The following is a 16,510-nucleotide window of genomic DNA, read 5'->3' on the forward strand; positions in this document are numbered from 1 at the left end:
CAGATGATGCCTACTCCTCCCTATGGGTCAAGGAGAAGTGCAGAGCTGCTGTCAAAGCTTTTACAGAAGAAGAGAAAGAACATTTTTCTTTCAGTGCAGAATGGTAACTTTGAGTGGTAACGGTTACTCCCACTTGCTCCGCTAGGCAGGGCCAATGCAAATCAGGCTTGCTATATATACACCTGAGTGAACGGAGAGCCCACCCAGTTCTGGTCCTTGTGCTCCATGGAACTTAAATTGCTTCCCCTCCCAGCCCTGCCTCAGAGCCAATTCTTTTCACCCCACTTTCCCCTGGATTATAGTCAGACTGGGAGGGAAGGGAGTCAGGTATTCTTTTGGCTATGTTCCCAAAGCCGCTTTGCTTTTGAGATATTCCTATGAGTGCCCTAGGCAGCGATTTGCCTAGGCTACCAAATACAATGAAATAAAAACAGACATCTATACCAGTTACTGGGCACTGCTAGACCACATGCCTGCAGACTGAACAGCTCAGGTTCCAGTGATTAGGCTACAAGGTTGGAGGACTACTGGTATCCAGGAACCAGTCCACAAACAGGATCTATGAAGCCACTTGGAGGGCTTCCAGTAGGTGGCACAGACACTAGTGGGTAAGAAAGGTTAGGGTCAAGCTCATTCTCTCCTTTCGCAAGGACAGCCTGGAATGGGGTCTTTGCCCAAAAATGCTGAAGAGACAGACTGCTGCCCTCAGTTTAGTCCTCAGATTGCTGGGTCAGCTGCCCGACCTCCTTAATTCAGGAGCTACCCTAATTCACCCACCCATGCTCAATACATTCCCTAGGTGGGACTTTCATAAGGTTCTGCAGGCCTCTGACCAAGACACCCTTTGAGCCCATCTGTTTCATTTCCTTGAGGCTCCCGTCATGGAAGGCCCTATTCCGGTGACGATTACACCACATGGAGGGTGCCAGAGTTCAGTGCTCGCTAGACTAGGAAGGAGCTCTGCCTTTGCCATCCCGTCAGTGTAGCCATTCAGATGGGTCTGACATTCATTCCTGAGGTCAAGTCTCTCTCTTATCAACAGCAATGGTTAGCACTACGATCTATCCTTCCAGCCTTGCTCCAGTCACCCGAGGGAGAACGAATAGCACATCCTGAGGACCTTCTGTGCAGCCACAATGTATTTAAGGCACGAAAAGGGGTTTGGGATGCTGGACTCCTCATCCAGTTCCACAGGAAGCTGCCTTATTATACTGAGGGGAACCTCAAGGAAATGAAACCAATGGGCTCAAAGGGAGTCTCGATCAGGGCTAATCTAGTTCAGTATGGTCTGCATCGACTTGCAGCAGCTCTCCAGCATTTGAGGCAGAAGTCTTTCCCAGCCCAACCCCTGGAAATGCTGCCAGAGACTGAACCTGGGACCTTCATCAGCATTCAAAGGAGATGTTCTCCACTAAGTGACGGTCCTTCCCCAGTTACACTGGAAGGAAATTTCCAGAGTTGCTTTATGTAAGTGAATCAAAGTGGCACTTTGTCTAGTTTGAGTCATCCTCCTTGAGGATTTCCAAGGATATCGTGACACATTCCACACAAAGTGCTGACAACACTTCACCTGCATTTTCCACAAATGCTCCAATAGGAGGCATCTCTAGAGTGGTGAGCTGGCTATCAACTTCTACTTTTGTCCACAATTACAAGCTGGTTACATTTGCTTCTGACAAGATGTTCTTCAGCTGACATGTGCTCCAGAGGATTATATCCTCCTAATTTTGGGAGTGAACAAGATGCCAGTCCTGGGATGGACATTCCACTCAGGGATGCCCGTCCACAACTGGGTGAGGTATCCCTCTGCTTGGGAATATATGGCAAGCCTGATTTGCACCGGCCCTGCCTACTCAAGGATACCATCCCCTGCTGAAGAAAGTGAATATATCATTTTCCAATCCAATATTCTTTTCCCTACCAAACTCCCTCTGACCATCTGAAGTGCTGTGGCCTTTCCCCCTCTATCGTACAAGTACTATAGCTGCCAAATCCTAGCCACACCCTAAGCCAAGAAAGTAGCTGGAAGGGGTCGGCACATACCAAGGTAGAAGGGGTGTGGGGAGCTGAAGACCAACTGCAACAAGAGTGTAAAGACAAGGACGCAGGGATTACCACTGATATTCAAATGCAAGCCAGAAGATTCGTTCATCACCACAATGAAAGCAAGAAGATTAGGGAGTCAAGCAGGCAGCACTAAAAAACATCATGCGCTCAATTCTACAGCACTGCTGTTGAAGCTATGCAGCTGAACACTCACCTTCTCCTCTGAACACTGATGCATTTCCAAAGCAGCTTCTACAAGGAGAGGATCAAAGCCCTTCTCACAGAGCTGCCCATGAACAAACAGGTAGTCAAGAACCTACAAGACACAACAGGACAGAGGGATGAAGCAAGGTAGAACCCCAGTGCCTGACCTTTTCTGGCAAAGCTTATCAAGGATTTCTGTCACTGGATCTTGGCCACAGCTCCTCCACATGGAAAGCCCAGGAAAAGACAAGAGGCATGGCCAGAACTGCTTAAGCCATTGGTTTCTCTTCTCCAGCTATTGTTCCTGTGCTTCCTAAATCAAAGAGTGTAAAAACTGCTTATTGTATTAGAACTGCACCACATATAAAGCTGCCTTATAGAGAGCCATTCCAACATTAACTCGGGGCAAATTTATGCTTCATTAAGTCTTGCACATTTCCCCTCTGTACCCAAAGTATGCTTGAGCAGGAGAAACACACACAGACACTCACTCACTCACTCATCGTCCAAGAGCTCTTACCTGCTCTATATTTTGCCCCTTCTTCTTCAAGGCTTTCAGGACATCCTTGTAGGAGTAGCCCATGTTGACCACAGTTTCAATGCACTGCCGCTCACTGGAGGAAAGGGCCTGCATGCCATCGACATACGGAGGGTCACTTGGCCATTTTGCACAGCTGGTAGTATTGGGCACTTTAGATGTTGGGAAACTTTGGTGAGTTACCTAATAACACAAGGAAAACCAATCCTTTAATAGGAAAAGAGGAAGAAGGTGGAAGAGTGCTGGAGAAATCTTCATACAATGCCTGAGATCCAGTATACGCCAGTACTGGATCTGAAGTCAAGTCTGCCCTCTGCCACCAACTTAGCGTGTGGCCTCAGGTATCTCACCCTTTAAAACTTCAGCCCCCTCCCATTAGTAAAATGGCAATCGTCACCCAATCAACAGGCCTGTAGGAGTAATACATTGTGAAGATGGCAAAGGAGCTCACAAATTACAAGTGTTGCAAAATGGTGGACACCACTAGTAGCCGCAACCTCTCTCCTTGTTTTATGAGAATGCATTTCCCTGAAGTGACAACTGACCCCTACTAGGGCCCAAGTGGACAAGAAAAAGTGCTTGGGAGGAGCGCCACTCAGAGGTTCGGTGGACGTAATATACAAGTGCTCTATGGATATCGAGAGTGTGTAGATGATGTTGAACGTCATCTGTGGGGTTCGGAAAGAACACTGGCAAGTTATGTGGCTGTGAGCGATGAAAGGAGGAGATAATCTTAAGTAGGAAGGAGATGTCCATACCGAGGACCACTTTGTCCTTTTGGAAAATGAGGTGAAGGGAGTCCACACGGCCCTGACTTCACCGACACACCTCTCAGAGTGATGGTGATGAGGAAGGCTACCTTACAAGAGAGGAGGGCAGGAGAGGCGGAAGCCATGGGTTCAAATGGAGGGCCCATGAGGCAGGTGAGTACAAGGGAAAGATCCAATGATGGAGCCATAACAGGCGTGTCTAGGTACAGGTGGGAGAGCTAACAGTGGGGTTTCAGAAGTCTGGGAGCCAACTATGGAGGCTTTTTGAACCTTGAGAAAAGATAACTTTAGGCCAAACTCTTTCAAAGAGAAAAGGTAAGTGCAGACATGTTCAGCAGAAAAAGCAGTGGGAAAAGCATCTTTGGATTGCAGAAAATTTAGGAAGCAGGGCCATTTATGATGGTGGGATCTCACTGTTGCAGGTTTGCAGGCTGCTGAGAGGATGTGTTAGAGATTCTGCAGAGAGTAGGCCGGATCCACCACGCACTGAGATGGAGCCAGTCAGTGTTCTCCCTAATTTTTCTCATCTGTGTGCGGAATACATTTTGTTCTGGGTGACAGTATCAAGGCAGTGCGTACACACATGCATTCAGAGTGCGACCTTCCTGATTCAACCTGAGCAGGATCTAATAACTAGTAACTGAGTGCACATCAAAAAACTTGTGAGCACGTGCATATGGGCATGGCTTAGAGGCAACACTGGAGCTGGTGTACATTGGGGTGATGTACATTGGGCTGGACTGCTGAATAAGAAAGGAAGGATGTGCAGGGAGGCAATGGTAGAGGCCAGAGAAGAGGTGAAGGAAATGAAGGAACCATGGTCTATCCCTGCCCCGGAGCATTACTGGCAAAATTGAGCACTGAAGTGGGATGCAAAGAGGTCTATGTCTGGGTGGAACCAGTGGCGGAAGAGAGAACGCAGAGTAGGGCAGTGTAGTTGCCATTCGTGAAAGGCAATGTCAGCCCTGCTGAGGGTACTGGCCTGGACATTGGCTGTGCCCTAGATGTGGATCACCATGGGAGTGATGAAGTGTAGTGCCAGAGTTTGAGGGATAGGTGGAGGAGTGTAGAGGAAGTGGTGCTACCTTGTCTGTTGAGGTAGGCTTTTGCCAGAGGGTTGTCAGTTTGAATCGTGACCACGGAATGAGCAAGAAGCGGAAGAAAGCCCCCTCAGGCCTTGAAAATGTCTATAAAAGTTGGAGGAAATTGATATGATGAGAGGCTTCTGCTGTATTCCAGAGGCCCTGCATAACTACAGTGTTATGGACAGATGGTGAGGTGGTAGTACGCATCCTTGGTGTCCAAGGAAATGAACCATGCACCAGTGTTCCCTCTAACAGGGATTCCCAAATCTTGTTGACTACAACTCCCAGGATCCCCAGCTGCAATGGCTTTTGCTTGGGGATTATGGGAGTTGTAGTCAACAACATCTGGGAATCCCTGTTAGAGGGAACACTGCCATGCAACCTCCTGAAGGAGGGCAAAAATGGTAGGAATGGTGACCATGCAGAAACGTTTCTCTATTATGCAGCGGTTGAGGTTGAAGGTCGAGGAAGGGACAGAGACCTCTGCCAGGCATCAGGACAGTGAAGAAGGTGGAGTGGAAGCCTTGGGAAGATGGACTAAGGACAGGTTCTATCACCTGTTTGTGAGGTGAGTGAGTCAACCTCTGACAACTGGGTGGGAGGTAGCCATGGTAAGGACAAGTGAAGGGAGGGATAGAGGAAAATCCCAGCACGTATCCAGTCTTGTGATTGTGAGGATCCACAAATCTGATTTAATGGTCTCCTAAGTGAGGAGATAAGGGGATAAGCGGATCCCTAGCTTGTGCTGGAGGAGGGAGTCACTGCTTTGGGGGAAAGGTAGCAGAAGGCCTGGACTTGGATGTTGTTGAACTTTGTGTGGGAAAGGAGGAGCGTTCATACGGTTGATATCGTGGCGTGCAAAAAGGAGCAGTCACCCTGGTGGTACTGAGTGGAGGAGTGTTGAGTCTGAGTATGATTCCATTTAGTTGATCTGTAAGGTTTAGATGGTGAGGACTGGTGACTCATGGAGTGAATCATATTGTGAAGGCGTTGGACCTTCTGAAGGGTCTCATCAGTCTTTTCCCCAAAGAGGGCTTTGCCCTTGAAGGGCAGATCTTCTACACGGGTGCGGGCATCATAGGCTAGCACAGAGAAGCATAACTAAGCATGTCTACAGATGGCTACTCAAGTGGCCATAACCTTAGATGCGCACTCCAAAGAGTGGTTTACTGCATGGGATTCTTGCTTGACCAAATGCAACTTCTTTTAGGAAGATCTTAGAATTCCTTTTGTCAGGAGGAAGATGGTCAAGGAAGGGTGACAGGCGTTCCCACAAGAAGTGGCTGTAGCGGGCATTGTAGGCCTGGTAATTAGCGATCTTAAGGTGTAAGACTGAAACGGAAGAGAGGCGCCTGCCAAAGGTGTCCAGTTTCCTGCCTTTTTTGTCTGGGGGAGTAGAAGCAGGGCGAGATCTGTTCTTAGAGAGAAATGATTCGACCACCAAAGAATTAGGTGTAGGATGGCACTGAAGGAATTTTCCTGCCTGCTCCTCCTCAGGGTTTAGAACTCAGAACTCCTCAGAACTTTTATAAAGTTCTCAAGATATTTAGGGGGTTGAGGTAAGGAAAATGGCTTCTGCTAACATGACCTGGTAATTTCCATTAGTGCTGCATTCATAGGAAGAAAAACTGGAGCTCGTGTGTCTGCCTCCATAAGGCTAAAGAGAGAGTCAGGCCTGTTTTGCTGAGACAGCAGTATGCCCGAGAATGTGGCCATGTGGGAAATATAGTCTGTAAAAAGTTTGTAATCCTCAGAAGGTGAGCTTGGATTAGGATCAGAGAAGAGATTGGGTGGGGATGAACCCAAGGAGGTCAAATCAGATTGAGTTGACTGAGCATCCAGATCATCATAGTCAGTGTCTTGATCAGAGGAATGCTCTCTACTGGGCTCTAGTTGATCTGGATTGTCAGCTATAGATTCTTCATCACATGGAATGGGGCCAGGATGCTTGAGTGAGGGGAGCTGTTTTGACTGAGAGAGGGGTTCTGGCAGAGCCTGGGAGAGCAGAAGAGAGGTCGTCCTCAGAGGAAGATGGTCTTGAAGGGTGTCCCATTGTTGGCATGTAATGGGCCTGGCAGCAGTAGGTGGTGGAGGGACATTTGTTTCAACAGCAGAGTTATTGGGAGACGGTGTGTTGTGGTGAGCGAGAGTGGTCCCTGGCAGTTGTTCTATAGTCCAGCTGGGATTGATAGTAACATTGGAGCTGGCCCCTGGCTGGAGGGTGCCACGAGGATTCATAGAGGTCCCATTGTCTGGGGTGGTAAGAATATGAACATAGAAACATAGGAAGCTGCCATATACTGAGTCAGACCATTGGTCTATCTAGCTCAGTATTGTCTTCACAGACTGGCAGCGGCTTCTCCAAGGTTGCAGGCAGGAGTCTCTCTCAGCCCTATCTTGGAGATGCTACCAGGGAGGGAACTTGGAACCTTCTGCTCTTCCCAAAGCGACTCCATCCCCTAAGGGGAATATCTTCGAATGCTCACACATCAAGTCACCCTTTCATATGCAACCAGGGTGGACCCTGCTTAGCTAAGGGGACAAGCTATGCTTGCTACCACAAGACCAGCTCTCCGCTCTAAAGACTGATAAGAGCAATATGTAGGACATTTGTCCTAATTAGCACAGTATTGGTCAATATAAGTGTGCTGGCTGTGACTAGGAGGATAAGGTCTAGAAAGGCCAAAGCCCCTATGATTAGGGCAAAGGGCTTCCAGCTCAGAGTGGAAAGCATCTGCATCAGTTTCAGGTTCATATTGGTGATGTTCTTCATTCCTTGTTTTCTGATCCAAATTGCTGTTGGGTTCGTAGGCAAGGTTCTCTGCCTCAGAATGAGCATAAATTGGGTCCTTGGTGTCGAGGCTGGTTGGGATTGATCATCCTGATCAGGTTCTAGAGTTGGGTCATCAGGGTGCTGTACAGGGCCAATGGGGGTAGAAAAATCCAAATTGCACCAGTTGTTGGCACGAAGGCAGAGCTGTGTGTCAGGTTTGTGTTTTCTCCTTGCTTTGGCCAGAGAAGACGTGTCTTTCACGTCAGACAGTATGCATTTGAGAGACTTACACAGCTCCAAGGTAGTGTTTGGTTTGGCATGGGTTCTTTTTCTTTTATTTATTTAACAAATTTCTATACCACCCAAAACTTATGTCTCTGGGCGGTTTACAATAAAAACATAATTAAAACAAAATTTAAACATTAAAACAATTTAAAATTTAAAACAAGGTTAAAAATATTAAAACAGTAAATCTAATTAAAAGCCTGGGTGAACAGATGTGTCTTGATCAACTTTTTAAAAGTTGTCAGAGATGGGGAGGCTCGTATTTCAACAGGGAGTGCATTCCAGAGCCTCAGAGCAGCAACGGAGAAGGCCCATTTTTAGCAAGTAGTGGACAGTACTGAGGTGGTCAGTACCGAGGAGGTAGAAATAGGAGCTGCGGGCTCTGAAGCCTCTTTTGACACACCCGAGGGCAGGTCATTGGATGGCAACACAGGAGTAGAAGGCTGCAAGCCTGAGCTAGGCAGGGATGTACTGTCCACCGCCTGCACAGTAGAAGGGGTAGACGCCGCTTGACAGGATTTCAAGGATTGTTCCCAAAGCCATGATCTAAGATGGGTGGCCTGTTTCTTTTTGGCCAGTTTGGTAAATTTTGTGCAGTTCTAGCAGGCGTCAACCTTATGGGCCTCGTTGGGGCAAAAAAGACAGTGGCTGTGTCTGTCCGTGGAGGGAAGCTTAGCCCTACAAGGGACACAGAGCTTAAAAGTAACTCTGCTGCCCACACAAAGCAAAAAGGCCAAGAAAAATGCTGATCCTTGGGAAGGGGTGGGGGGACGTGAAAGAAACAAACATGCTAACTGAAAGGAGGAAGGCACCAAATAACTGTAAAGGGAGAATAAAAGGAGGAGAAAATAAGATGGGTATTTTAAAAAAAAATAGCTTGGAGCAACTCAGAGAAGGTGCTGATCTGTTGGAGGACAAAGAAAGACTGAAGAAGAGAGCCCGCATACATTGGAAGGGGTGGGGCTTCCACCCAAATTGCTGGAGACATGTTTTAGCTTGGAGAAACTCCGACAAGGTCTCTGTGCAGCTGCAAAGCCCAATCGTGTCGAGCACAGAGACCATGTAGAAGATCTGCGGTTTACTTCAAAGCAGAAGTAGAAGTGTTCTCCTCTCATGAAAAAGAGGAGGAAAGCACATATGGGTCTGGGGCTCACCAAGGCTAGTTCATGTAGCAGGTTCTCCCATTACCTCTTGACTGGGCCAATGCCTTTGCTGATCCTATGCTCCAGAAGACTTTGGTGCATTTGTGCAGGGTGTCCCGAAGCCTTCATGGTCAGGCAGAGCAGTATGTAAGCTTGCTTTCCAGCACCAAACCTGATGCTTGCTTAGTGAGTGTGTGTGTGTGTGTGTGTGTGTGTGTGTGTGTGTGTGTGTGTGTGCGGAGGGAGGAATTGTTCATATTACATGTTCAAACATGGTTATGATGTTTAATGGTCTGTTGTTTTTTTTAGAAGTCCACTTTACTCCAGTGCTGTTTTTTATTTTTGCTCTGTCGTGTTGGCTTTATGCTTTGTAAGCCACCTTGGGTATAACATGTTGCATAGAAGTGGTGTATAAATAAATACAAGAGAACCCTGCTATTGGGGGGGAGGGGGTGTCCAGATAGTGAAACCATGGACAACAGGGTATTAGGGCAATTGGGGGGTTAGAGTCCTGAGGCAGTGGGCAAAAGGGCAAAAATGGTGCAAAAGGGCTGGCAAAAATGGGGTGAAAACCCAACTGAAAGTGGGGGGGGTGGGGAGGGGTTCCTTGCCATGCTCTATGTGTCCCTAGCTGTCCAGCAATGCCCCCAAGAGTCAAAATAATTCATGGGTTTCTCATGAAAAATAACTTTTCCTCTTTTAAAAAACAAACAAAAACGAGCCACAAAATGGCTCCTCTCCTCAAAACAGAGGGTAGAAATGACCTCCCCATCCCCATCCTGCAGATATGCTAGCCTTAACTCCTTAAATGCCTAACCTTTTCACATTAGTATACCGAGGTTGGGTGGCAATTACCCAGCCACAGATATACAAAGCCTATGGATGTCGGGTCCGCGATCAACAAGGTTCTCCTGTAATACTAATACAACTACTAAGATAATTTTCAGAGAGACTGTCTGTGGAAAGCAAATGAGAGGTGAAGGCCATAGGTAAGAACTTCTGGGCCCCAAACACAATTCTTCAGAGAATCATCTGAAGATAACTGGGCAAGTTCTACTGAGATGAATTGATAAACTCATGATCGGCTAATGCACTGGGCTGCATTAAGAGCCTATGTTTGTGCAATATACAGCTGTCACCTTACCCTGGCTGCTGCATACAGCACTTTCGCCATGGTTTCCTCACTCTATCTCTAGCCTTGGACATCTTCCTAAGTTTACCTAAGGGATTCTTATGAATAAATTCTTTATCCAGCCTATGAATACATTTTTTTAAAACCCAGATCCATTTTATCATCATTTCTGACCACAATTTGTGCAAGATGGCTTTGACAGCACCTAACACGACAAGACAACCCTCTTTGTATCATCTATTTAAAGCTCATGAAGTTGCACTGCCTAGTCACCTTAAGACTATCCTCCTCCTACCATTTGTTTACTCCTTTGTAAAGATTGTTTCTCTCTGTTCAGACACATGTAAAGATTAACGTAGGACACTGGTGTTGCCAAGCAGACTGATTCCAGACACACACCCCAATCCCTTCTGGGGAGTATAAAACAGGCTTCCTGCATCAGTCAGTGCACACAGATCTTGCGTAGTCCTGGGCAAGTCGTAGACTACCCACTAACCTGTAAAGAGAGAATTTCTAGAGGGACAGAGGCAATAAGGAACAGACGCTGTATGAAGTCTTTTATGGGACACCACCCTTTGCTTTGATAAGCCAAGTGCAGCTCTGCCTTCAGTTCCAAGAACTTGGAGCCACAGCATTTTAGAGGTTTCCATCCAAGCAACCAATTAAGAGGAGGATACATTAGCATTGGCCTATCTACCAGCCAGGCAGCCCTGTTTTGTTTGCTAAATCCTGCTGTGGCAGAAGTGCACGGCCCCCTGAAAGCGAAGAACTGAACCCATTTGCGGAGAGATCTATTATATTCTTTGCTGCCTCGTTTGCGATTGCCTTGAGGGATATTTTGAGTGTTCAAGGCTCACTAGACGAGGTCTCTGTTGCTGGGCCTGCTGCCAGCATTTTCGTGCCAGCGGGATCAATGAGTCAATTACACACTAAGGAGATACTAGCTGGAAGGCGGGGGGGGGGAGGGGGATTGGTCCCATGAGAAGATGGACTCCCCAGAAAGAGGTTTCCTAAGGGAGGAAAGGAGGACTCCAAGGAGAAATGCAAGAAGAGCCCTCTGACCTCAATATGGGGCAAGTCACTAAGCAAACTCCCAAACACACATTTCAGAGGCTCCTCTAGAGCAAGAGAGGGTCTGGTACATGCAAGAAGTTATTTTTACAATAGGATTATGCTTAATCTGCACAGGCCAAGAGCCAGGATAATCTCTAGCGAGAAATCCATTCTTAACTCATTGCAACATTTCAGCTTCCTGGACCACTGCTAGCAGGCGCTAGCCGAGAGACTCTCTCAATTTCTAGCAACACAGATGGGGACAGAGCACCCAATAACCCCAAGGCAGAACCAGAGTATCTTCTGGACTCCACCAAATCTCAACCCACGCAATCCTTGCTAGCCCGTTCTGCATAAATACAGCCACAGAAAAGCTATGGGAAAGGACTGCGGCACTTTTGAAACCAAGCAGGAGTTTCTGCAGCTAACAGTCTGAGTAATCAGATGGATGAAGACAGCCCCATCATGGGCACCTTCCGCAGGGACTAAAGACTGTCCTCAGCCTGCTTTTGCTTAGATCCGCTTCTCAGTGTTTTAAGCTGCAGCAGCTACTTTATATTCCATGGCTATGATTAGTGTGTCAATGTTGATCTTATAGATCTGTCATTTCTGTTGCACTGATTTGAATTATCATCGAAAGAACAATTCTATTGTAGGAAGGTGAAACAAGTTACAGCAACCACTGGCAAGAGGACATTCCCCTTTGCAGAGAAGAAAGCCAGATCTGCAAGAGACTCTGAACTCCCCACCGTCCAGTCCAGTGCTCCCCCTGCCCACCCACAAGGTTCAGATGCTCCGTCCCAAAGCCAAGCTTTGTAACATGCTCTGCACTTACCGTCGTGGCTGTGGTGAGAGCTGGGATTTCTTCTGTACACGCTACCGAGGTGGGCAGGGAAGGCAGTCTGGGCAGGGAGGGCCTCGTTTGCGTCTCTGGGCCCCTGTCTGCGCTGAGGTCAGAAAGCCCAGCCCCAGGATGCCCGTTCAGTTCGCTGGCTTTGCTCTGCAAAGAGCTGAGGAAAGTGCCATTGTGGCGGCAGGCTGCGCTGTGGTAAGTGCTCGCCAGCTTCGCCGTTTGCACGTCACTCTCATCCGAGTCTAGCTTTGGGAAGGAGAGAGACTTGATATTGCTCACCGACGTCACGGGTGAGAGGGACACTTTGGAAGACAGCGACATCTTTTCGCAACCCCCCAGCTGTGGCAGAGAGATAAGACCATTCGGCTTGTGGAGGGGCTTGAGGTCCAAAGTGGCCCTTTCTAAGGAAGCCAAAACCTCCTGGTCTTGTAATACAGACTCGGATGCTACTTTGGGGAAGCTATTGTCTAGCAGCTGGGCAACTATTGGCCCTCTTGTACCAACATGGATTTCCAGAATGTTCTTCAGTTCCTCCTTATCATCAATTGTTTTTAATTCCAGTTTGTCAAAGGGGTCTTCCTCACATTCAAAATCTGCTGGGTTGAAATCAGCCTTGGCGTGGGGCGGGCTCAGGACCTTTTGCTTCAGGGTGCTGCTGTTGGCTGGGGTCGGAATAAGAATGTAGTTGTGATGCAGACTCGCCAGGATGGGGTTGATGGGAGGCGGCATGGCGGCCCTCGAGCCATGGCCTTCCAAGATGGCAGCCTGGATCTGCTCCTCCAAGGCTGCCTTGGCGTCTGCGAGGGCCTCCTCAGTCTTCCGTTCAGCCTCCTGTTGGGCAGCCTGGATTCTTTTAATGTTCTCTGCCCACTCAATTGTCCTCTTTTCCAGGGAGAAGTCATACTGGAAGGGAAAGAGACACCAAATGAGTGAGGCAGGGATTCTGACAGCACCCCCATCTTCTAAGAGGCATATGCTTAAAGAGCAGAAGGTTCCCAGTTCCCTCCTTGGCAGCATCTACAAGAGAGGGCTGAGAGAGATTCCTGCATGCAACTTTGGAGAAGCTGCTGCCAGTCTGTGAAGACAATACTGAGCTAGATAGACCAATGGTCTGACTCAGTATATTGCAGCTTCCTATGTAACCCTGTTGCCTATTAAGATAATCTGGAGAAGCCCAGTTACAGTTTGCACTAGCTCGTTTGGTGGTGACTCGGGACCGGGTCTTTTCTGTGGCTGCTCCGAGGCTTTGGAATATGCTCCCTGACAAAATAAGAGCAGCTCCATCTCCATTTGCTTTTAGGAAGACCCTCATGACACACCTCTTTTCACAGGCTTTTAACCAAAATTAGTTTATGCTGTTTAATTATATTTATCCCATGGAATTGTTTTGTTTTTACTCTTTTATATTGGATGTGTTTTAAATTGTGTACACCACTTAGAGATACACATCAGATGGTATAGAAATATGATATGTATCTCAAGGTGGTTACACCATTTAAAACACAACCAATATAAAACAGAGTAAAAACAAAACGATTCCATGGGATAAACACAATTAAACAGCTTAAAATTAATGTTAATTTTAATGGGGGGAAGGTTAGGTTCCTGGTTATTGGGGAAATGATCAAAATTTACCAAAAATTGGCCAAATGGGGGGGGGATGTGGGGGGGCTCCCTAGCATGTGTTGCTGCTCCCCCCCGAGTCACGCTGTGCCCCCAAATTGTCCAAAAATTACAGGTTTTTTCTTTTTAAAACGGAGCCATTTTGAGGCTCTGGAACACAAAATGGCAGCCAGAAATGGCCTCAGGGTCATTTCTGGCAACCCCCAAACTGCGAGGTTGATGTGTCATCGTCCCCGCCCATATACCAAGTTCTGGTATCTTTTACTCGACTGCAGATATTTGAATCTGCAAGTATCGCGGCCCTCCTGTATGCTGTTAAGTACAATAGCAGACCAAGCTCATTAATACAGATCCAATGGTCCTCATTAAGGATGTGCACGGAACTGGTCTGGCACTCCTTTTTCTGGAGTGCCAAACCAGTTCAAAGGTCTGGCGTTTGAGCCGGTTCAGAGAGCACAGGAGTCACTTTAAGGGACAGGGAAAGTGTTTCCAACCTGCCCAGCCTCTCCCCCACTGCCGGCGCTCTCTTAAACAGCGTGAGTACGGGGTTGCAGCGTTCCTGCTTGCAGCCCCATTCAGTGTCTCCACGCTCATGGCCAATGTACATGGCATGCGCACACACGCACGTACACCATGAGCATGGCGACATGTACAGGTCTGCAAGCAGGAATGCTGCAGCCCCACACCCACGCTGTTTAGGAGAGCGCCAGCGTGAGAAAGCGGTGGGGCAGCGATGGGCAGGTAGGAAGCAAATTGCCTGTCCCTTAAAGTGACCCCCTTCCCGACCTCCCGGGAGTGCATGGACCGGTTCCATGCACATCCCTAGTCTTGACTGTTGCTAACCCAGTGGATGGGACTATTAGGACACCACGAGGGGAAAATATAGTTATCCCTGGAAAAAATTTTCAGAACCCCAAGAGGTAGCCTTGCACAGGGGCGAAAACACAATCCAGATACCTAGGCATCAGCTTCAACGTCCTAGATGACCTGGATGACCCTTGCAATTAATCCAGAAATAGAGCAGACTTTCAGTCAAGAGTCACAACTGATAGTGATGCCCACCAGGGGCGTAACTATAATAGGGCAAGGGGAGACAGTTGTCTAGGGGCCCACTGTCTTGGTGGGCCCCCCAGAGGCAAGTCAGATGACTGATTCCTCAGCCGCACACCCGCCCAGGCTTCCTTCAGTTGTATTCATCCTCCGAAATTGATGTGAGTGGTTAAGACCTGGAGCTGCCAGAACAGCATGTCTTTCTCTGGAGCCTGAGAGACAGAGTACTCTAGTTCTCTCAATAATATGTTGACCTGCGTTAATATGGCAGCTTGGCTGGAGTGGGTAACCAAACAAGAATGGCTACAGTTACTTGGGGACCACAACACCACCCAGACGTCTAGTATAGATTTTGAAGAGTTGGTGTGTGTGTGTGTGTGTGTGTGTGTGTGTGTGTGTGTGAGTGAGTGTGTGTGACTGATTCTGCATACACGATCCTGACACTGAAATTAGCCGAATGAACTACTTTCTACACTGAAATATGTTGGGGAAAGGTTTGGAAAAAATTATTTTGAATTTTTTAGAAGAAATTTTAAATATAATCATCAGATTTTAACTGTTGAACAGATTTTTAACACTCAATCAGATCAATAATTCAAAAATGACATCAAGCTCAATAAAAGCAGGTCTGTCTGATTCAAAATTATGATTCAAGTTTACCATATATGGTAATTATCCTCTATAATAAAAGCCTTGGTGTCCGTCCGTGGACTGACACCAAGGTGTGTGTTCGCGCCTCCCTGGCCTGTACTGGGCATGCGCGAAGCGCATGCCCAGAACAGTGCAAGGGAGACACGAACGGCGGCCATCTTGGGTGGCCAGAAGCGGCCGCCCTGAAAAGGCCGGGTGTGCGGCGGGGGAAACTGGCTGAGGCAGTGGCACAGCCGCCGCCTTGGCCGAAAAAGACGGAGTGGAGGCCGGCAGTGGCCAGCGGCACGGAGGCCGGCGGAGGCCGGCGGCACAGAGCCGACCGCGAATGGCCCGGCCCAGCCGCGGAGGCTGGCAGCGGCGCCCCCAGAGTCCGCCCAGCCGCTGATTGAGGGGGGAAGAGGCGGCGGGGGAAGCCGGCCAAGGTGGCGGTGGGCGGGCGTGAGAATTTGGGGCCTGAAGCCGGGCGGGGGGGAGAAGCAGGGGGGGAAGCCAGCCAAGGTGGCGGCAGAGCCGCCGCCGAGGCCTGGCGGCGCCGGAGACGGGCAGGAGGGCGAATATGGGCCCCTTCCCTTCCCTTCCTAGCGCCCGTTAATCAACGGGCTAAAATTTACTTGTTATTCAATAAAATGAATGTTTGAAGTTTGACAGCCTACAAATTTCAAAAACTTTTCTTTTACTTCCCTTCTGCAAGCATATTAATAAAAATTCTCACATATATTACAAGCTGTTCTAGTAAGAACTAATCAGCCTACTTTCCTTTCACTGTCTCTACAACTGGACTAAATATGGTTTAAATCGAGGTCCACAAGTTAGATCCCTTGTACCTCAAAGGTTCGTGCATCTGCCATCTGGATCGGGGTGGATGACATCATTACAAACTATACCATTGAGGTGTCCCTGTGTGTCACTCACTGCAACAGTACCCAATTTGATTCAAATGGGTTAGGCAGCCCACAAATTAGCCCTCTTGCACCTCAGATGTTCATATGGTCACCATCTTGAACTGGAGTGGATGACATCATCACACACCATGCCATTTGGGTATCCCTATTTGTCCCTACAGCTCTAGCATATTTGGTTCAAATCGGTTAGGCAGTTCACAAGTTAGCCCACTTGCGCCTCAAACGTTTATGCATCCACCATCTTGGATCAGGGTGGATTACACCATCACAAACTATGCCATTTAAGTGTCCCTACAAATGTACCCAATTTGGTTCATATTGGTACAAGCGCTGTGTGTGGATGGACACACAGAATAACGGGTGATCTCATAAGCCTACTGGACAGTAGGCTAAAAAATTGTAC

At 48.0% G+C, this 16,510-nt stretch overlaps 1 protein-coding gene across 3 annotated transcripts in view; it reads right to left on the minus strand.

Annotated features, from left to right (window-relative positions):
• The window catches only part of UBAP1 (ubiquitin associated protein 1), a 55,066-nt gene that overhangs the window by 6,650 nt on the left and 31,906 nt on the right, over nucleotides 1-16,510 (minus strand). For all 3 annotated transcript variants that reach the window (XM_053299783.1, XM_053299784.1, XM_053299785.1), the window contains exons 4-6: nucleotides 11,864-12,784; nucleotides 2,771-2,971; nucleotides 2,261-2,362 (exon numbers count right to left, since the gene is read on the minus strand). In XM_053299783.1, coding sequence (XP_053155758.1) covers nucleotides 2,261-2,362; nucleotides 2,771-2,971; nucleotides 11,864-12,784 — 1,224 coding nt within the window. The remainder of the gene's footprint in view (nucleotides 1-2,260; nucleotides 2,363-2,770; nucleotides 2,972-11,863; nucleotides 12,785-16,510) is intronic.

The sequence above is a fragment of the Hemicordylus capensis genome, chromosome 2, assembly GCF_027244095.1.
Source record: "Hemicordylus capensis ecotype Gifberg chromosome 2, rHemCap1.1.pri, whole genome shotgun sequence".
NCBI lineage: Eukaryota > Metazoa > Chordata > Lepidosauria > Squamata > Cordylidae > Hemicordylus > Hemicordylus capensis.